The 22923-nt window shown below is 45.5% G+C and overlaps 1 protein-coding gene across 12 annotated transcripts in view; it reads right to left on the bottom strand.

Annotated features, from left to right (window-relative positions):
• LOC122258897 (transmembrane ascorbate-dependent reductase CYB561) overlaps positions 1–22923 on the bottom strand; it is a 131479-nt gene that overhangs the window by 4612 nt on the left and 103944 nt on the right. For 10 of the 12 annotated variants that reach the window (XM_086553291.1, XM_086553297.1, XM_086553299.1 and 7 more), the window contains 2 exons: positions 4603–4724; positions 1632–1769 (listed from right to left, as the gene is read on the bottom strand). In XM_086553291.1, the coding sequence (XP_086409417.1) occupies positions 1632–1769; positions 4603–4724 (260 nt within the window). Of the gene's footprint in view, positions 1–1631; positions 1770–4602; positions 4725–12942; positions 13115–22923 lie in introns of those variants that run through there. The other 2 variants (XM_086553295.1, XM_086553296.1) reach the window with 2 other exon arrangements.

Raw genomic sequence — 22923 nt, 5'->3', positions numbered from 1 at the left:
AGCAAAAAAAAAAAAAGTTTTTTCCTAAAAATAACGATTTTCATTGTTTCCTCAATGAGTAAATGCTGTAGCTGGCGTCATTCAGTGATAGCGTTAAAAAAAAAATGTCTCGCTTCAGCCCACTCGCGCCCTCTTGCTGCCAGTGTGGACGTGGCCTTAGGTTGCCTGGAAGCTCCGTAAATAATGGATTACTTTCCTCATTTTCATCACCAATTCATTCATCATCGCAGAAAAAGCTAATTTCTATGTCAAGATAATTCCATTTCAAATATATTTTCTCATGGTGCCTGTTATGTGATCATCATAATATCAAATGTAAAGCTAATGACGATAACAATTATGATGGTGATGAAAATAAATCACATAAACAAAAATAATGGAGAGTAATTTATGAAAATCTATGAGGAAAAAAAAAAAATAAATAAATAAATAAACGACACGCATATTCTTCTATCAAATTGATATACATAGCACTTACATAAACTCAAAAGAAAAGCTATTTGTCCTGGTCAAGTATAACAAATAGTCAAACATATTTAATCGGCATTACTCCTTGTCCATTACGTGCCATAGTAACCACATACCACGAATACTAACAGAATATTATCATTTTTCTCTTTTTCAAATTACTGGATACAAGTTCGAGTACTTCAATGTCTAAGACCAGTGTATCCACAAGACCAGTGTATCCACAAGACCAGTGTATCCACAAGACCAGTGTATCCACAAGACCAGTGTATCCACAAGACCAGTGTATCCACAAGACCAGTGTATCCACAAGACCAGTGTATCCACAAGACCAGTGTATCCACAAGACCAGTGTATCCACATGCCCAGTGTATCCACAAGACCAGTGTATCCACAAGACCAGTGTATCCACAAGACCAGTGTATCCACAAGACCAGTGTATCCACAAGACCAGTGTATCCACAAGACCAGTGTATCCACAAGACCAGTGTATCCACAAGACCAGTGTATCCACATGCCCAGTGTATCCACAAGACCAGTGTATCCACATGCCCAGTGTATCCACATGCCCAGTGTATCCACATGCCCAGTGTATCCACATGCCCAGTGTATCCACAAGACCAGTGTATCCACAAGACCAGTGTATCCACAAGACCAGTGTATCCACAAGACCAGTGTATCCACAAGACCAGTGTATCCACATGCCCAGTGTATCCACATGCCCAGTGTATCCACATGCCCAGTGTATCCACATGCCCAGTGTATCCACAAGACCAGTGTATCCACAAGACCAGTGTATCCACAAGATCAGTGTATCCACAAGATCAGTGTATCCACAAGACCAGTGTATCCACATGCCCAGTGTATCCACAAGACCAGTGTATCCACAAGACCAGTGTATCCACAAGACCAGTGTATCCACAAGACCAGTGTATCCACAAGACCAGTGTATCCACAAGACCAGTGTATCCACAAGACCAGTGTATCCACAAGACCAGTGTATCCACATGCCCAGCGTATCCACAAGACCAGTGTATCCACAAGACCAGTGTATCCACAAGACCAGCGTATCCACAAGACCAGTGTATCCACATGACCTAATGCCAAAGAAAATTATCCTCACCCCCCTCCACCCCCCAAAAAAAAAAATCCACACCACCTACCATTGGCATAGAGAAACACCATTCCTAAGACCATTAGGAAGGGATGCCAGTTGAACTGAAGGGCCGGGTCGGCCTGCCAACCGAAGCCTCCGCGATAAATCCCAATCCAGACTCCTACCAACACCACGCACAGGATGCCTGGAAAGGGATGAAAATATTAATGCTCGCTCGCTCGCTCGCTCTCTCTCTCAAAAAATCATGAAAATACATACATACATACATACATACATATGTGACAGGTGTGTGTGTGTGTGTGTGTGTGTGTGTGTGTGTGTGTGTGTGTGTGTGTGTGTGTGTGTGTGTGTGTGTGTGTGTGTGTGTGTGTGTGTGTATGTGTACACACACAACACACACGCACACACCTTATTATCTTATTATATTTTAGTGTTTGAGTTGATGATTGATGATTGGTGATGGTGATGATGATGCGACGAAGTTATGGTTCCAGTGACGGATGATGAGAGAAGCGATCACTCACGGTCAGAGCGAAGCAGGTCCTGTGAGGGGGACTCATAGAGCGCAGAGGGGGTGCATTAGAACGCTGGACTAAACATAACCCTGCGTTCTCTAACTAGGTTGAAACTTGGATGAAATGACCCAGTGTAGTTTGGATCAGAAGTATTGCATACTTGGTCTCTTTATAAAGTTTGGTTGGACGACGTGCAGGACATGTAAATCATATGTTGTTTTCTCAAGAAAACAACATATGATGGATCATAATATACACTGTATGTACTATACTGTGAATTAAATCATAATGTTATTTATAGATGCTATGGATGACAAAGAGGAGATTATAGCAAAGGTCATAAGGAAACTGAGTGACAGCTGGTCAGGTCAGACTTTGGAAGTGCGGAGAATATGTGTGAAACTCATAATATATGTGAACATATAAGCAACATACAAAGTTCACTGGAGCTTTTCCTGTCCTGTTCTGTCTTCCTCCCATCCATCCTTCCTCTCTTCCTTCCTTCCATTCATTCCTTCCCTGCTTCCATCCATCCATCCATCCATCCATCCTTTCCTCCTTTCTTCCTTTCTTCCTTTCTTTTTCTTCCTTCCGTCCTTCCCTCCCTCTTTTCTTCCTCAATTTCTTCTTCGCTTGACATCTCTCCCGTCCTTGTCTCACATTAATGAATTCATCTCTTGCACCGCTTCCTCTAATGAAGGTAAACTGCACACCATCAATTAAAGTAAGTTTCCCAATTAACTTTTAAAGACTTCCTTAACAATCTTTTAATAAGTGGACCCGACAGCTTTTTAAATCCCCTGTAAATTACCACAAGCTCCTACGACCACTTTCCCCTTTTAATAGCACTTGATAATCTCGAGCAATCTGTTTGGTCCACTTTGCTATCGACTCTACGTGAACACACCCGTAACTTGTATAGCGATACCAGAAGGGGGGGAAGAGAGAATTCGAAGAGGGAGTGAGAAGGAAAGGAAGGAGGGAAGGGGAAGGGGAAGGGGAAGGGGAAGGGGGAGGGGAAGGGAAAGAGGGAAGAAGGGAAGGGAAAGAGGGAAGAGGGAAGAAGGGAAGGGAAAGAGGGAAGAGGGAAGAAGGGAAGGGGAAGGGAAAGAGGGAAGAAGGGAAGGAGAGGGAGAGGGAGAGGGAGAGGGAGAGGGGGGGAGGGAGGGGGAGAGGGAGAGGGAGGGAGAGAGAGAGAGAGAGTGAGAGAGAGAGAGAGAGAGAGTGAGAGAGAGAGAAAGAGTGAGAGAAAGAGTGAGAGAGAGAGACAGATAGAGAGTGAGAGAGAGAGAGAGAAAACGTCACAGGTTCTGCCAGTTGTATCCCGGCGGAGATTGCATAGACGTTCTCTTGCGGACGTACTTTATCGGGTGGTCCAATAAATACACTTGCCTCTAGCCAAAGGCTCTTCTGCTCTTCTGATCGCTGTCTGTCTTCCTTCTCTTTTCTCTCTGTCTGCCTCTCTTACCCTTGCTTATATTCACAGTTTGAATCAGGCAACTTTAGCATAACTTTCACTGCCCTAGGGTTTCCGGGTAGCAAACACAGCTGCAGCCAGGAACAAGGTGCAGCTAGAGGCGGAAGAGGACATAGGAAAGCAGGAAGTCTCAAGTCATGACTGAATGCTAGCTTCATGAATTGATATTGCAAAGCAAAATCAGTGCTTTAAGTAACATAAGTAAATCAGTGCCTTGCACACACACACACACACACAACACAGAGGGAGAGGGAGAGGGAGAGAGAGAGGAAGGTTGAGAGAGGGAGAGAGGGAGAGAGAAAGGTTGAGAGAGGGAGAGAGGGAGAGAGAGTGGAGAGGACAGAGTGAGGGAAAAGGAGAAAGAAGTGTAAGTGTGGGAGGGAGAGAAAGCACGAGAATAAGAAAAAAGGACAAAAACAAACATACAAAAAAAGATCAAACCCTTTTTAACTTACAATTATATACACAAAGACATGAAAATGAACAATGCCATAGTGTGACAGATGTAACTGACGTTTGGACACGAGGTAATTCTAATGAAGACTTCATATCAAAATGTCAATTACATCCACCACCATCCCTTCCATCCCCTCTCTCCCCCAGCCCTTCCACCCCCTCCATCTCCCCCATCCCCTCTCTCCCCTTCCATCTCCCTCCACCCCTTCTACTTCCTCCCCACCCCCTCCATCTCCCTCTACCCCCTCCACCCCTTCTACTCCCTCCATCTCCCCTTCGATCCCCTTTCTCCTCCATCCACTCCACCCCCTCTCCCCCCACCCAACCCTCCACCCCTTTCATCCCCTCTCTCTCCTCCACCCCACCCACCCCTCCATCTCCCCCATCCCTTCCACCCCTCCTCCCCCCCTCCATCCCCACCCCCCTTCCACCCCTTCAACTCCCTCCACCCCTACCCCCATCCACCCCTTCTACTCCCTCCACCCCCTCTCTCCTCCAACCCGTCCACCCCCTCTCCCCCACCCTCCATCCCCCCTCTCTCCCCTACCCCCTCCACCCACCCCACTCACCGAGCATCTGTGCGAAAGTGTAGAGTTTGGTGAAGAAGCGGATGTTGCGAGATTCGTTCTCCATCTCGTCGATGAGTCCTCGGCCGATGAGAGAGCCCACTTCTCCCGCTTCCCAGTCGCGTCTGCAACAGGGGGAGAGAGCGGGAAATTAATTTTAAAAAAAGGCGGGAAACTAAAAAAAAAGGCGGGAAATTTTTAAAAAGGCGGGAGGTAATTCTGATTTTTTTTTTCACTTTTCGATTAAATATTATTTGTAATTTTGATGTGGGGGTTGTTTGTGTTTGTTTGTGTGGACGTGGACGTGGGCGTGGGCGTGGGCGTTTGTGTGTGTGTACCTATGTGCGTGTACCTATGTGCGTGTACTTATGTGGGTGTACCTATGCGCGTGTACCTATGTGCGTGTACCTATGTGCGTGTACTTATGTGGGTGTACCTATGTGGGTGTACCTATGTGCGTGTACCTATGTGCGTGTACCTATGTGCGTGTACTTATGTGGGTGTACCTATGCGCGTGTACCTATGTGCGTGTACGTATGTGCGTGTACTTATGTGGGTGTACCTATGTGCGTGTACCTATGTGCGTGTACCTATGTGCGTGTACCTACGTGGGTGTACATATGTGCATTTACCTATGTGCGTGTGGTTATGTGCGTGTACCTATGTGCGTGTACCTATGTGGGTGTACCTATGTGGGTGTACCTATGTGGGTGTACCTATGTGCGTGTACCTATGTGCGTGTACCTATGTGCGTTTACTTATGTGCGTGTGGCTATGTGCGTGTACCTACGTGCGTGTACCTATGTGCATGTACCTATGTGCGTGTACCTATGTGCGTGTACCTACGTGCGTGTACCTATGTGGGTGTACCTGTGTGCGTGTACCTATGTGGGTGTACCTATTTGCGTGTACCTATGTGCGTGTACCTATGTGCGTGTACCTATGTGCGTGTACCTATGTGGGTGTACCTACGTGGGTGTACCTATGTGCATTTACTTATGTGCGTGTACCTATGTGCGTGTACCTACGTGCGTGTACATATGTGCATTTACCTATGTGCGTGTGGCTATGTGCGTTTGCCTACGTCTGTGTGCGTGCTAGTGTACCTATGTGGGTGTACCTATGTGCGTGTACCTATGTGGGTGTACCTATGTGCGTGTACCTATGTGCGTGTACCTATGTGCGTGTACCTATGTGCGTGTACCTATGTGCGTGTACCTATGTGCGTGTACCTATGTGCGTGTACCTATGTGGGTGTACCTACGTGGGTGTACCTATGTGCATTTACTTATGTGCGTGTGGCTATGTGCGGCTGCCTACGTCTGTGTGCGTGCTAGTGTACCTATGTGGGTGTACCTATGTGCGTGTACCTATGTGGGTGTACCTATTTGCGTGTACCTATGTGCGTGTACCTATGTGCGTGTACCTATGTGCGTGTACCTATGTGCGTGTACCTATGTGCGTGTACCTATGTGCGTGTACCTATGTGCGTGTGTCTATGTGCTTGTACCTGTGTGCGTGTATCTATGTGCGTGTACCTATGTGCGTGTACCTATGTGCGTGTACCTATGTGCGTGTACCTATGTGCGTGTACCTATGTGCGTGTACCTATGTGCGTGTACCTATGTGCGTGTACCTATGTGCGTGTACCTATGTGCGTGTACCTATGTGCGTGTACCTATGTGCGTGTACCTATGTGCGTGTACTTATGTGGGTGTACCTATGCGCATGTACCTATGTGCGTGTACCTATGTGCGTGTACCTATGTGCGTGTACCTATGTGCGTGTACCTATGTGCGTGTACCTATGTGGGTGTACCTACGTGGGTGTACCTATGTGCATTTACTTATGTGCGTGTGGCTATGTGCGGCTGCCTACGTCTGTGTGCGTGCTAGTGTACCTATGTGGGTGTACCTATGTGCGTGTACCTATGTGGGTGTACCTATTTGCGTGTACCTATGTGCGTGTACCTATGTGCGTGTACCTATGTGCGTGTACCTATGTGCGTGTACCTATGTGCGTGTACCTATGTGCGTGTACCTATGTGCGTGTACCTATGTGCGTGTACCTATGTGGGTGTACCTATGTGGGTGTACCTATGTGCATGTACCTATGTGCGTGTACTTATGTGCGTGTACCTATGTGCGTGTACCTATGTGGGTGTACCTATGTGCGTGTACATATGTGCATTTACCTATGTGCGGCTGCCTATGTTTGTGTGCGTGTTAGTGTACTTATGTGGGTGTACCTATGCGCATGTACCTATGTGCGTGTACCTATGTGCGTGTACCTATGTGGGTGTACCTACGTGGGTGTACCTATGTGCATTTACTTATGTGCGTGTGGCTATGTGCGGCTGCCTACGTCTGTGTGCGTGCTAGTGTACCTATGTGGGTGTACCTATGTGCGTGTACCTATGTGGGTGTACCTATTTGCGTGTACCTATGCGCATGTACCTATGTGCGTGTACCTATGTGGGTGTACCTATGTGGGTGTACCTATGTGCATGTACCTATGTGCGTGTACTTATGTGCGGCTGCCTATGTCTGTGTGCGTGTTAGTGTACCTATGTGGGTGTACCTGTTCGCGTGTACCTATGTGGGTGTACCTATTTGCGTGTACCTATGTGCGTGTACCTATGTGCGTGTACCTATGTGCGTGTACTTATGTGGGTGTACCTGTTCGCGTGTACCTATGTGGGTGTACCTATGTGCATTTACTTATGTGCGTGTGGCTATGTGCGGCTGCCTACGTCTGTGTGCGTGCTAGTGTACCTATGTGGGTGTACCTATGTGCGTGTACCTATGTGGGTGTACCTATTTGCGTGTACCTATGTGCGTGTACCTATGTGCGTGTACCTATGTGCGTGTACCTATGTGCGTGTACCTATGTGCGTGTACCTATGTGCGTGTACCTATGTGCGTGTACCTATGTGGGTGTACCTACGTGGGTGTACCTATGTGCATTTACTTATGTGCGTGTGGCTATGTGCGGCTGCCTACGTCTGTGTGCGTGCTAGTGTACCTATGTGGGTGTACCTATGTGCGTGTACCTATGTGCGTGTACCTATGTGGGTGTACCTACGTGGGTGTACCTATGTGCATTTACTTATGTGCGTGTGGCTATGTGCGGCTGCCTACGTCTGTGTGCGTGCTAGTGTACCTATGTGGGTGTACCTATGTGCGTGTACCTATGTGCGTGTACCTATGTGGGTGTACCTATTTGCGTGTACCTATGTGGGTGTACCTATGTGCATGTACCTATGTGCGTTTAGCTGTGTGCGTGTACCTATGTGCGTGTACCTATGTGCGTGTACCTATGTGCGTGTACCTATGTGCGTGTACCTATGTGCGTGTACCTATGTGCGTGTACCTATGTGCGTGTACCTATGTGCGTGTACCTATGTGCGTGTACCTATGTGCGTGTACCTATGTGGGTGTACCTATGTGGGTGTACCTATGTGCGTGTACCTATGTGCGTGTACCTATGTGCGTGTACCTATGTGGGTGTACCTATGTGCGTGTACCTATGTGCGTGTACCTATGTGGGTGTACCTATGTGGGTGTACCTATGTGCGTGTACCTATGTGCGTGTACCTATGTGCGTGTACCTATGTGCGTGTACCTATGTGCGTGTACCTATGTGCGTGTACCTATGTGCGTGTACCTATGTGCGTGTACCTATGTGGGTGTACCTACGTGGGTGTACCTATGTGCATGTACCTATGTGGGTGTACCTACGTGGGTGTACCTATGTGCATTTACTTATGTGCGTGTGGCTATGTGCGTGTACTTATGTGGGTGTACCTATGCGCATGTACCTATGTGCGTGTACCTATGTGCGTGTGCTTATGTGCGTTTGCCTACGTCTGTGTGCATATGCCTGCGTTAGTGTACTTATCCTTAGTTTTAGGTCCTCACTCAGTGTGAAGTCCTCAGTCAGAAGAAAGTCATTATCCTTAGTTTTAGGTCCTCACTCAGTGTGAAGTCTTCAGTCAGAAGAAAGTCATTATCCTTAGTTTTAGGTCCTCACTCAGTGTGAAGTCTTCAGTCAGTAGAAAGTCCTTATCCTTAGTTTTAGGTCCTCACTCAGTGTGAAGTCCTCAGTCAGAAGAAAGTCATTATCCTTAGTTTTAGGTCCTCACTCAGTGTGAAGTCCTCAGTCAGAAGAAAGTCATTATCCTTAGTTTTAGGTCCTCACTCAGTGTGAAGTCCTCAGTCAGAAGAAAGTCATTATCCTTAGTTTTAGGTCCTCACTCAGTGTGAAGTCTTCAGTCAGTAGAAAGTCCTTATCCTTAGTTTTAGGTCCTCACTCAGTGTGAAGTCTTCAGTCAGTAGAAAGTCCTTATCCTTAGTTTTAGGTCCTCACTCAGTGTGAAGTCTTCAGTCAGAATGAAGTCCTTATCCTTAGTTTTAGGTCCTCACTCAGTGTGAAGTCTTCAGTCAGTAGAAAGTCCTTATCCTTAGTTTTAGGTCCTCACTCAGTGTGAAGTCCTCAGTCAGAAGAAAGTCATTATCCTTAGTTTTAGGTCCTCACTCAGTGTGAAGTCTTCAGTCAGTAGAAAGTCATTATCCTTAGTTTTAGGTCCTCACTCAGTGTGAAGTCTTCAGTCAGTAGAAAGTCCTTATCCTTAGTTTTAGGTCGTCACTCAGTGTGAAGTCTTCAGTCAGAAGAAAGTCATTATCCTTAGTTTTAGGTCCTCACTCAGTGTGAAGTCCTCAGTCAGAAGAAAGTCATTATCCTTAGTTTTAGGTCCTCACTCAGTGTGAAGTCTTCAGTCAGTAGCACGTCATTATCCTTAGTTTTAGGTCCTCACTCAGTGTGAAGTCTTCAGTCAGAAGAAAGTCATTATCCTTAGTTTTAGGTCCTCACTCAGTGTGAAGTCTTCAGTCAGTAGAAAGTCCTTATCCTTAGTTTTAGGTCCTCACTCAGTGTGAAGTCTTCAGTCAGAATGAAGTCCTTATTCTTAGTTTTTAGGCCCTCACTCAGTGTGAAGTCCTCAGTCAGAAGAAAGTCCTTATTCTTAGTTTTAGGTCCTCACTCAGTGTGAAGTCTTCAGTCAGAATGAAGTCCTTATTCTTAGTTTTTAGGTCCTCACTCAGTGTGAAGTCCTCAGTCAGAAGAAAGTCATTATCCTTAGTTTTAGGTCCTCACTCAGTGTGAAGTCTTCAGTCAGTAGAAAGTCCTTATCCTTAGTTTTAGGTCGTCACTCAGTGTGAAGTCTTCAGTCAGTGGAAAGTCCTTATCCTTAGTTTTAGGTCCTCACTCAGTGTGAAGTCCTCAGTCAGAAGAAAGTCCTTATCCTTAGTTTTAGGTCCTCACTCAGTGTGAAGTCTTCAGTCAGTAGAAAGTCCTTATTCTTAGTTTTTAGGCCCTCACTCGGTGTGAAGTCTTCAGTCAGAAGAAAGTCATTATCCTTAGTTTTAGGTCCTCACTCAGTGTGAAGTCTTCAGTCAGTAGAAAGTCCTTATCCTTAGTTTTAGGTCGTCACTCAGTGTGAAGTCTTCAGTCAGAAGAAAGTCCTTATTCTTAGTTTTAGGTCCTCACTCAGTGTGAAGTCTTCAGTCAGAAGAAAGTCCTTATTCTTAGTTTTAGGTCCTCACTCAGTGTGAAGTCTTCAGTCAGAAGAAAGTCATTATCCTTAGTTTTAGGTCCTCACTCAGTGTGAAGTCTTCAGTCAGTAGAAAGTCCTTATTCTTAGTTTTAGGTCCTCACTCAGTGTGAAGTCCTCAGTCAGAAGAAAGTCCTTATTCTTAGTTTTAGGTCCTCACTCAGTGTGAAGTCTTCAGTCAGAATGAAGTCCTTATTCTTAGTTTTAGGTCCTCACTCAGTGTGAAGTCCTCAGTCAGAAGAAAGTCCTTATTCTTAGTTTTAGGTCCTCACTCAGTGTGAAGTCCTCAGTCAGAAGAAAGTCCTTATTCTTAGTTTTAGGTCCTCACTCAGTGTGAAGTCTTCAGTCAGAATGAAGTCCTTATTCTTAGTTTTTAGGCCCTCACTCGGTGTGAAGTCTTCAGTCAGAAGAAAGTCCTTATTCTTAGTTTTAGGTCCTCACTCAGTGTGAAGTCTTCAGTCAGAAGAAAGTCATTATCCTTAGTTTTAGGTCCTCACTCAGTGTGAAGTCCTCAGTCAGAAGAAAGTCCTTATTCTTAGTTTTAGGTCCTCACTCAGTGTGAAGTCTTCAGTCAGAAGAAAGTCCTTATCCTTAGTTTTAGGTCCTCACTCAGTGTGAAGTCTTCAGTCAGTAGAAAGTCCTTATCCTTAGTTTTAGGTCCTCACTCAGTGTGAAGTCTTCAGTCAGAAGAAAGTCCTTATTCTTAGTTTTAGGTCCTCACTCAGTGTGAAGTCTTCAGTCAGAAGAAAGTCCTTATCCTTAGTTTTAGGTCCTCACTCAGTGTGAAGTCTTCAGTCAGTAGAAAGTCCTTATCCTTAGTTTTAGGTCCTCACTCAGTGTGAAGTCTTCAGTCAGAATGAAGTCCTTATCCTTAGTTTTAGGTCCTCACTCAGTGTGAAGTCCTCAGTCAGAAGAAAGTCATTATCCTTAGTTTTAGGTCCTCACTCAGTGTGAAGTCTTCAGTCAGTAGAAAGTCCTTATCCTTAGTTTTAGGTCCTCACTCAGTGTGAAGTCTTCAGTCAGAATGAAGTCCTTATTCTTAGTTTTTAGGCCCTCACTCGGTGTGAAGTCCTCAGTCAGAAGAAAGTCATTATCCTTAGTTTTAGGTCCTCACTCAGTGTGAAGTCTTCAGTCAGTAGAAAGTCCTTATCCTTAGTTTTAGGTCGTCACTCAGTGTGAAGTCCTCAGTCAGAAGAAAGTCATTATCCTTAGTTTTAGGTCCTCACTCAGTGTGAAGTCTTCAGTCAGTAGAAAGTCCTTATCCTTAGTTTTAGGTCGTCACTCAGTGTGAAGTCTTCAGTCAGAAGAAAGTCCTTATTCTTAGTTTTAGGTCCTCACTCAGTGTGAAGTCCTCAGTCAGAAGAAAGTCATTATCCTTAGTTTTAGGTCCTCACTCAGTGTGAAGTCTTCAGTCAGTAGAAAGTCCTTATCCTTAGTTTTAGGTCGTCACTCAGTGTGAAGTCTTCAGTCAGTGGAAAGTCCTTATCCTTAGTTTTAGGTCCTCACTCAGTGTGAAGTCCTCAGTCAGAAGAAAGTCCTTATCCTTAGTTTTAGGTCCTCACTCAGTGTGAAGTCTTCAGTCAGAAGAAAGTCCTTATCCTTAGTTTTAGGTCCTCACTCAGTGTGAAGTCTTCAGTCAGTAGAAAGTCCTTATCCTTAGTTTTAGGTCGTCACTCAGTGTGAAGTCCTCAGTCAGAAGAAAGTCATTATCCTTAGTTTTAGGTCCTCACTCAGTGTGAAGTCTTCAGTCAGAAGAAAGTCCTTATTCTTAGTTTTAGGTCCTCACTCAGTGTGAAGTCTTCAGTCAGAAGAAAGTCCTTATTCTTAGTTTTAGGTCCTCACTCAGTGTGAAGTCTTCAGTCAGAATGAAGTCCTTATTCTTAGTTTTTAGGCCCTCACTCGGTGTGAAGTCTTCAGTCAGTAGAAAGTCCTTATCCTTAGTTTTAGGTCCTCACTCAGTGTGAAGTCTTCAGTCAGTAGAAAGTCCTTATCCTTAGTTTTAGGTCCTCACTCAGTGTGAAGTCCTCAGTCAGAAGAAAGTCATTATCCTTAGTTTTAGGTCCTCACTCAGTGTGAAGTCTTCAGTCAGTAGAAAGTCCTTATCCTTAGTTTTAGGTCGTCACTCAGTGTGAAGTCCTCAGTCAGAAGAAAGTCCTTATTCTTAGTTTTAGGTCCTCACTCAGTGTGAAGTCTTCAGTCAGAAGAAAGTCCTTATTCTTAGTTTTAGGCCCTCACTCAGTGTGAAGTCTTCAGTCAGTAGAAAGTCCTTATCCTTAGTGTTAGGTCGTCACTCAGTGTGAAGTCCTCAGTCAGAAGAAAGTCCTTATTCTTAGTTTTAGGTCCTCACTCAGTGTGAAGTCTTCAGTCAGAATGAAGTCCTTATTCTTAGTTTTTAGGCCCTCACTCGGTGTGAAGTCTTCAGTCAGTGGAAGGTTTTGTGTTTGTAATAGGGTCTTTTAGTATGAAATGTTTGGTAATTGTAAAGTCTTCAGTCAGTATCATTGACGTCTTCAGTTCAGCGTAAGGTCCTCAGTCAGTATATGGTTCCTTGAACGTAGAGCATCTTTGTATACATTTAACCATGCGCTTAATAAGCAACATAATTAAAAACATGCACGCTATAGCTATCATGCCAAAGGTGTCTACAAGCTATACTGAAGAATGCTGAACATGCATTACAAATGAGGAAAAAAAGTGAAGATAAACAAAGCGACGAGACATTCTGGTCTTACCTCACTTGTTTCGGTGACGCCAGCATCTTTGTCTCACTTTAACACAAATTTCACAGCTTTATCCTTTTTAGCCCAGCGGCAACTCAAGAAAAGTTTACCAATCACTCGATTCAGTTCGGAGCGAAACGTAGCTGTTAGCAACTAAAGAATATGCGATTTTTTTTTTATAAGAAACTGGAACAAATAAGAATATATCGGTCAAAACAATGATAAGTAAAGAAAAGTTTGCAGAGAATGAAGCATAACGCAAGGGACCGCTTCCGCCGTTCTGCTAAACACAACGACAAAATGTTAGACATTTGTATAATGCCATGAGCTCTTTTCTTTCTATAATCAAATCTTCACTAACAGGCAAAACCATACTCCGATCTTAACATCAACCAATCCCCCGCCCCCCCCACCCCCCAAAAAAAAAAAAATCAGCAAAAACCTGACCGCAATTAGTTGTGCTATCGCTCCCAATTACAGCGTCCCAAACAAACAGGCTTACGTCACCCTGCACTCCACGGATCAATGAATATCCGATGCTAAACCAACAAACAATCAGGCAGTCTCCGGCAAAGGGATTAAGCGCCTTCGCTCTTACCCGCCGAAGCGTCTATTTGCATATCTAACAAAGACCCATTTTTTTTACAAACTGACATTCCAGGAATTGGGGTCTTCCTCCCACGGCTCTGCAGTGTAGAAACGCCCTCGCCTTCAACAGAACAAGATGCATGCACCGCCCGTTTCAACAAATACACAACAGGTACGAATGGGAATGATGGACAATTCCCACGGAGGAAAATATGGTATTGACATTTCAATATCACATCTTCATTAGAATTACCTAAGTGTCAGAACGTCAATCATACATCTCTCGCCCTTTGGATATTATTATTCATTCTCACATACATGTCTTTTCTTCCTCAGACGCCCCCGTTGTTTCCCAGCGGTTGTGAAAATGTTCGAAGCTTCCTTTTTCCTCACGCTCTCTTAGTTAGACACAGATGTGACAGACAGACAGACAGACAGACAGAGACAGACAGACCCTCGAGTCTCCTCAGAGCACACCGATAAATCAGCCTTGTGTGATATCGTCTGTAATGAGATTGGATTCACGGGAAAAGGGAAGCAAAACCAACAAGGATGATGCGCTGTAAATAATCATTCATACAGTACATTCTTTGACGAGAAAAACAAAACAAAACAAAACAAAAAAAACATTCCCGAAAGATAAAACTAAGCCAAGGAGATGGACACTTACGGCGACCAAATAAACAAACAAAAGAGGGAGAGAGAAAAAAAACAAACTAAAGTACCTCTTCTATCGATTACCTTCCCGTCGGCCCGTGTGTCTGTCTACCCTAATAACACACAAACACACTCGACTCGCTACGACCCACCAGGATATTGTCCCAAATATGTTCAACTCGAGATCAATACCCGAGCTCGAGTGCGACCTTGAGTCCGACGACGGGAGCGTGAGAATGAGCATGGGCCCCGAGAACCTTAGTTTGAAATATGAAAGGAGGGGCCTGTAAAGCAGGTCAGGGGGGAGCAGGGGGGGGGGAGAAAGGGAGGGGGAGGGAGGGAGGGAGGGGGAGGGAGGGAGGGAGGGAGAGAGAGGGAGAGGGAGGGAGGGGGAGGGAGAGGGAGGGAGGGAGGGAGGGGGAGGGAGGGAGGGAGAGGGGGAGGGGGAGGGAGAGGGAGAGGGAGAGAGAGAGCCAGACATACAGAGAGAGAGAGAGAGAGAGAGAGAGAGAGAGAGAGAGAGAGAGAGAGAGAGAGAGAGAGAGAGAGAGAGAGAGTGTGAGAGAGTGTGAGAGTGTGAGAGAGAGAGAGAGAGAGAGAGAGAGTGTGTGTGAAAGAGAGAGAGAGGGAGAGGGAGAGAGAGAGCCAGAGGGAGAGAGAGAGACAGACAGAGAGAGTGTGTGAAAGAGAGAGAGTGAGAGAGGCGGAATGACCTGTCTTGTTAATGATGGACGCGAAGGAAAAGTCGCGCAAGAACTTCCTTTGTATTGTTCGACGACTTTGCTCGAGTCGCTGACATTTTCCCGTTTCGTTCATATTCCATTCGTTTATTCTAATATTCTGTTCGTACTTTGTTGGTTGATCCTGGTACTGCCACAGCTTAGGCTTATCTTGAAAAATGGCTTGTATTACTTCACCCACACGCATTAATAATTTATATAGCGTGCATAAGATTTACTGTATCTCCTTCCCCTCCCCTCGCTGTCTCTCTGTTTCCCTCACGTTTTATGCCTCGTCTTCTCTTTCTCTATTTCTCTCTCTTATCTTTCTTTCACCTGTCTCGCATCTGTCTAGCATCTCTCTCTCTCTCTCTCTCTCTCTCTCTCTCTCTCTCTCTCTCTCACATCCCTCTCCCGCTCTCTCTCTCTCCGCTCTCTCTCACACATCCCTTTCTCTCTCTCTCTCTCTCTCTCTCTCTCTCTCTCTCTCTCTCTCTCTCTCTCTCTCTCTCTCTCACACATCCCTCTCCCGCTCTCTCTCACATATCCCTCTCCCGCTCTCTCTCACATATCCCTCTCCCGCTCTCTCTCACATATCCCTCTCCCGCTCTCTCTCACATATCCCTCTCCCGCTCTCTCTCACATATCCCTCTCCCGCTCTCTCTCACACATCCCTCTCCCTCTCTCACACATCCCTTTCTCTCTCTCACACATCCCTTTCTCTCTCTCTCTCTCACACACATCCCTCTCCCGCTCTCTCTTACACATCCCTCTCCCGCTCTCACATATCCCTTTCTCTCTCTCACACATCCCTTTCTCTCACACATCCCTTTCTCTCTCTCACACATCCCTTTCTCTCACACATCCCTTTCTCTCTCTCACACATCCCTTTCTCTCTCTCACACATCCCTTTCTCTCTCTCTCTCTCTCTCTTTCACACACACATCCCTCTCCCGCTCTCTCTCACATATCCCTCTCCCGGTCTCTCTTACACATCCCTCTCCCTCTCTCACACATCCCTTTCTCTCACACATCCCTTTCTCTCTCTCTCTCTCTCTCACTCACACACATCCCTCTCTCTCTCTCACTTATTAACTCCCTCTTAATCCGAGTCTGCCAATCAACTCAGCTCAGCCGCGTTACCATCATATCGACTGGCACAGGGGCGCCAATCTCAGCCTATGAATGGGCGCGAACTAAGCCGATACTCCCATTATTACTATAGGGGAGCTATTTATATCAATTACGGCGATAAGGCACTATCAGACGGAAGGTAGGGGGGTAGGGGGGTAAAGGTGGTCAGGGGATGGGTAAAGGGGGTCAGGGGAGGGGGAAAGGGGGTCAGGGGAGGGGAAAAGGAGGTCAGGGGAGGGGTAAAGGGGGTCAGGGGAGGGGTAAAGGGGATCAGGGGAGGGGTAAAGGAGGTCAGGGGAGGGGTAAAGGAGGTCAGGGGAGGGGTAAAGGGGGTCAGGGGAGGGGTAAAGGAGGTCAGGGGAGGTGTAAAGGGGGTCAGGGGAGGTGTAAAGGGGGTCAGGGGAGGGGTAAAGGGGATCAGGGGAGGGGGAAAGGAGGTCAGGGGAGGGGTAAAGGGGGTTAAGGGAGGAGTCGTTAATCAGATTATTGGCAGAATGGTAGCGCGCTGCTCCGATGGCACCGTAAACCATGGGAAGGAAGGTGTGATTTTTATTTATTTATTTTTATTTTTAATCTGTTCTCGCGGATAATAAGGATGTTGCAAATCTTGCTTTCTTGTCCTGCTCCGTTTGGAAAGCGTTGACGTCATCTTGCATGTCTTATCTATCTATTATGCCTTCTTGTCATCTCCGGCTATATTCCTTCATTCCAAAGCCTACCATGTTGTTCTTCCTTCCTATTCCTTCCTTTCTCAGTCTACCACGTTGTCCTTTCTTCCTATTCCTTCCTTTCTAAGCCTACCATGTTGTCCTTCCATCCTATTCCTTCCTTCATAAGCCTATCAATGTCCTACCATCCTGTTCCTTCATTTCAAAGTCTCCCAAATGTCCCTTCCCAAACAATCCTTCATCACGCCCCCTTCCTTCTCTAAAGGAAGGGCGCTCCCTCGAGGACCTCCTCCTAATCGCATCCTTTCCTCGGGTCCTTTGTCCGGCGCGCCCTCGAGTGCGTCCCGTGATGCTTGAGAGCCTAGATAAACCTCGAAGGAATGAGAGAAAAGAAAAAGAAAACGAGACGTATCTTGGGAAACGAAAAAGAAAAAAAACAGAGACATCTTGGGAAACGAAAGAAGAAACAAAAAGAAACATAACTTGGGAAACGAAAAAGAAAAAGAAAACGAGACGTATCTTGGGAAACGAAAAAAGAAAGAAAAGGAAAACGAAACATATCTTGGGAAACGAAAAAAGAAAGAAAAAGAAAAAGAGACATATCTTGGGAAACGAAAGAAGAAACAAAGAGAAACATAACTTGGGAAACGAAAAAGAAAAAGGAAACGAGAGACATCTTGGGAAACGAAAGAAGAAACAAAAAGAAACATATCTTGGGAAACGAAAGAAGAAACAAAAAGAAACATATCTTGGGAAACGAAAGAAGAAACAAAAAGAAACATAACTTGGGAAACGAAAAAGAAAAAGGAAACGAGACATATCTTGGGAAACGAAGAAAAGAAAGAAAAAGAAAACGAGACATATCTTGGAAAACGAAAAAAGAAAAAGAGAAAAAGGAAACGAGACATATCTTGGGAAACGAAAAAGAAAGAAAAAGAAAACGAGACATATCTTGGGAAACGAAAAAGAGAAAAAGAAAACGAGACATATCTTGAGAAACGAAAAAAAATAAATAAATAAAAAGGGGCATATCCTGGGAACCGAAATGTGTCTAGTGGCTTTTTCTCTCCTGCATGAGGACACTTACATGATTCCATTTCTTTTTTTTCTTTCTTTTAGTTTCCTGCTTTCTTCATTCCTCAAAGTTCTTTCCTCTTGCAATGCCGGATAAAACATGGCAAAATTTACACCACTAAAAATGCGTTTGTTATCTGTAAAACAAGCCTCCGAACTCAATACATGAGACGCGATACAAAACATTTTTAGTTTCTTATCGTGTGAGCAAGCAAGCAAGCGTCCGGGATCACGTACACAAGTCTTTTCATAAATTCTTACTCCTCTTAATTAACAGTGCCTCCAAAAAACATCCGTCTTGTCCACGCCCCTGATTCGACCTGAACTAAACCCTTGTTCATACAGAAGAACACCTTTTGTTATATGCTATTGTTATAAGGGACATTCGCATCTACTCGGCACCAAATGCCATACGCCTTCAATACATTAAGAGATGGGAATTGCCCCTTTCTTACCCCACCCCCCACCCCCACCCCCCACGACAGTCTTAAAGGGATGGCATCTCAAGGAACCTGAGGGTCTGCACCTGCACCCGTTGGTCAACGCCTCAGGGTCGTAAGGTGAGCTTTAGGTCTACCTGGAATCCTCCGTTGCTCAGGTGAAAGAAAATGCAATAAAAATCATACGTATAAGAGGCGAAGAAGAAAGAAGAGACAAACAGGAGGAAGATTAAAAAGCCATATTCTTAAGGCTTTACGACTGATTCGATTATATCAATTTTCATTTACATCTTTATTTACAAGGGACCGGGAGGGGGGGGGGGGGGGGCACCCGATTTATGCGTGTCGCTTGCATCCCTACATCTATAAGTGTATATAGCCACACGCACCTATCTCGGTGACCGTAAAATGAATTATGCTTATACTAGACATAGCTACCAAATATTACTTTATACACACATGCACACGCTCTTCATTCACTCTTTCTTTTAAAATGAAAGATGCGTGAGAAAATTTCAGAAAATCGAAGGGAATTCAGCAACAGACAACCAAGGTTTATCAACTTTGGGCGAAGTTTAGCCTCAGGTGAAAGAAGAAGCCTATGGCGGAAGTTCCAGCAGAAGTTGTGGTCCTCGGAGCGTTCCCCCCCGCCTCTCTTTCTCTCTTTCTCTTTCTCTCTCTTCCACCCTCCCACTCTTCCTTCCTTCCTTCTACCCTTCCTTCCTTCCTTCCTTCCTTCCTCCCTCCTTCCCTCCGTCCCTTCCTTCCTTCCTTCCTTCCTTCCTTCCTTCCTTCCTTCCTTCCTTCCTTCCTTCCTTCCTTCCTTCCTTCCTTCCTTCCTTCCTTCCTTCCTTCCTTCCTTCCAACCCTCCTCCTTTCCTTCCACCCTCCCACTCTTCCTCCCTCCTTCCCTCCCACCCTTCCTTCCTCCCTCCTTCCCTCCCACCCTTCCTTCCTCCCTCCTTCCCTCCCACTCTTCCTCCCTCCTTCCTACCCTTCCTTCCTTCCTCCCTCCTTCCCTCCCTCCCCTTACTTCCTTTCCTCCTCATTGCGCGGCATATCTCCCCCCCCCCGGCCCTCGCCCTCGCCCTGACGCTCTCGATCAGAGGTCGAGGCCGAGGATCGATACTTTGAAGCCTCAACCTCCTTCATATGCTGCTTCATATCGTTCGTAATATACATGCATAGACCCGCCCACACCCACTGACCTACACACAAACATATATATACATAAATACATACATACATACACACACGCACAGACGCACACACACAAATACACATACACGCACACACACACACGCACATACACAATGTAGAATATACACATTGCAGAGATGATTAACCGTGTATATATGGAGATTCACATATACACATACATACCAATACACCAACACTGATACATACATACATACATACATACATACAAACAAATATGGACAAAGACGTATGCATGTACGTGCAAGGACATACATACATATACGTACACGCAAACCCGAGACCAACATTGACAAACATGATATAATCAGCCTTGTGTGTATATATATACATTCTCCCTGCTTTATTGCATCCTGTACTTTGAGATGCTCTTCAACAACGGCGCGTTATCAACGGTTATGAAAGTTTAATCGCTCGGTTAAATTCATAATAATCGTTAATTCGACTTGGCTATGAACGCTACTGTAACCCAAACTACAAACGAATTTAATCATTACCAATTGTGATTTTAAAACTCAAACAGACGTAATGACAATCATAATCACGCAATCGTAATAAAACAATCATATTCGCCATGCCACACGCACGCACGCAAGCACGCACGTAACCACAAGCACACCAAAGCAAGCACTTGATAGACCCCCCTCCCCCCCTCCTCTCTTTGCTTTCGCCGTCCAAACGCACGAACGGTAAAGCAAGCTAAAGAAGGCTCTGTCAATAAATGAGATCTAATGAACTTTACACCGGCTTCACAAAAGGAGAAAGAGAAAGGGAGAGGGAGAGGGAGAGGGAGAGGGAGAGGGAGAGGGAGAGGGATATATATATATATATATATATATATATATATATATATATATATATATATATATATATATATATATATATAGAGAGAGAGAGAGAGAGAGAGAGAGAGAGAGAGAGAGAGAGAGAGAGAGAGAGAGAGAGAGAGAGAGAGAGAGAGAGAGAGAGAGAGAGAGGGAGAGAGAGAGATAAACACAGCAGCACCCACACGCCAGAGGAATTAATGGATTAATCTTGTCTCAACGCAGGGAAATGATTCGGGAGGAATAGGCCTACCATATGACTGGCGTAACATTAGCAAGGGAGGGAGAAAAATTATTACATAAATGGGGAGAGGGAGAGGGAGAGAGAGGGAAAGGAAAGGAGGGAGGGAGGGAGGGAAGGGAGAGAGAGAGTGAGAGGAGGAGGAGGAGGAGGAGGAGGAGGAGGAGGAGGAGGAGGAGGAAGAGAGAGAGAGGGAGGGTAGGGAGGGAGGGAGGGAGGGTGAGAGGGAGGGGAAGAGAGAGAGAGAGAGAGAGGGAGGGGAAGAGAGAGAGAGAGAGAGAGGGAGGGGAAGAGAGAGAGAGAGAGAGAGGGAGGGGAAGAGAGAGAGAGAGAGAGAGAGAGAGAGAGAGAGAGAGAGAGAGAGAGAGAGAGAGAGAGAGAGAGAGAGAGAGTGAAAATGAGAATGAGAGAAGGAGATTGAGAGGAAAAAAACTAAAAGTTTGGGGACTGAATAACAAACTCACCAAAGTGCTGACCACAAATTATAAATGCTCATAATAAACTCAACACTTGTCCCACAAATAAAATAAACAAACATATATAAAGAAAACAGGACTGTACCATCAAACCGTAAACATCATTATTTTCAAACAAAGGTCAGAATCCCTCACTATTTTTCTCCTTTCATGTCAATTTTTTTTTTTTTATCAAAGGAAATAGGTAAGGATCTCCCCCCTCGCATCCTTCTATCTTCTCGACACTAACAAGATCAGGGAAATCCTTATAAAGTCGTTTTGTGTCCCACCCCCAAGCCGTGGGATACGAGTTATAACGAGCGGGTCGCGGTGGTGTTAAGGACGGGAAAACTTTTATCTCCCCCCTCCCTCCCTCCCTCCCATCCTCCATCCTTTCATCCTTCCCTCCTTTCCTTCCCTCCCTTACATCCTTCCCTTCTTCCTTCCCTCCCTCTTTCCCTCCTTCCCTTCCCTTCCCTTCCCTTCCCTTCCCTCCCATCCTTCCCTTCCCTCCATTCTTCCCTCCATTCTTCCTTCCTTCCTTCCTTCCCTCCCTGCCTACTCACACACTTATTTACTTACTTAATTACTCACTCACTCTTCTCCTGTTTAACTCTCTTCTTTTTTTCTTTTTTTCTTCTTTTCTTTTCCCTCTACTTCTTTTTCTTGTTGTTTTGCTTCATTTTTATCCTTTTATTTTCTTTTCTTTATTCTTTTTTCATTATTATTTTTCTTTTTTTTTTCTTCTTCTTTTGTTGTTTTCTTCTTTTATTTCTATTTTTTATTTTCTTTCTTTTTTTTCTTTTCTTTTTACTATTTTGTCCTCTTTTTCTTTTAGTATTTTCCTATTCTTTTTTCTTCTTTTTTTTTATTCCTCACTAACCTCTCTTCTTTTTTTTCTTTTCACTTCTTCTTTTCTTTTTTTGTCTTCCATCTTCGTTTTTTCTTCTTTTTTCTTCTTTTTCTTTTTTCTTCTTTCTTCTTCGTTCTTTCTTTTCCTTTTCTTGTTTCTTCTGTATCTCTTCTTCTATCCTTGTCTTTTTCCCCCCTCTCTCCCCCTTCCTTTCTCCACTCCCTTCCAACCCTCCCTCTCTCCCTGCTCCTTTCCCTCTCTCCCTCCTCCTCCGCCCTCCCTGCGTTTCCCTCCCTCTCCCTCCCTCCTTCCCTCCCCCCCCCTCCCTCCCTCCCTCTCTCCACTCCCTCCCTCCTTCCCTCTCTCCCTCGTCAGTCGCAACAGGTTCCTTCTGGTCCCCCGGTAATGCTACTCAATCACTGCCTCTCACCGGAAGGAATCGAACAGGGCGCTGCTGCTCTATCGTAGATCGGTAATGCTATTTTCTGCTTGGGTCTACTTGTGGGGGAGAACTGCTGAGGGGAGAGGGAGGAAGGGGGTGGGATAGGAATGGGAGGGAGAGAGGGACATACATAATGAGAGGAATGAGAGGGAGAGAGGGACAGAGGGAGGGAGAGGGAGAGGGAGAGGGAGAGGGAGGGAGAGAGAGGGAGGGAGGGAGAGAGGGAGAGGGAGAGGGAGAGGGAGAGGGAGAGGGAGAGGGAGAGATAGAAAGCGAGAGTCAGTGAAAGAGAAGAAGAAAAGAGATCGCGCGAGTGAGAGAATGAGAGAGGACACCCCCACCCACCCTCCCACCCTCCAGAAACTAAGCCCAGCAGAGCCGAGAACCAACACGAGGCCTCAGGATTGGCCAGCGAAATCGGATGTCCTCCCCGAATGGGATTAGAAGAACCAGATATTGGATTCGGGACAAATAACGGGATGCGAAAGGAAGAATACGGGGAGGGAATGAGAGTAAGAGGCGCCTATGAATGGAGGAGAGAGGGAGAGGTAGGAGGAGGAGGAGGAGGAGGAGGAGGAGGAGGAGAGAGAGGAGAGGGCAGGAGGAGGATAGAGGAGGAGAAGGAGAATGATAGGAGGAGAGGAAAGTAATGAGGAGGAGGGGGGGAGCTGGGAGGGAGA

Source organism: Penaeus japonicus, unplaced genomic scaffold, assembly GCF_977035675.1.
Source record: "Penaeus japonicus unplaced genomic scaffold, GWHDUDI00000001_assembly GWHDUDI00000028, whole genome shotgun sequence".
Lineage (NCBI taxonomy): Eukaryota > Metazoa > Arthropoda > Malacostraca > Decapoda > Penaeidae > Penaeus > Penaeus japonicus.
Note: the sequence above shows the minus strand (reverse complement) of the source record. Positions and strands in the feature narration are given on the sequence as shown.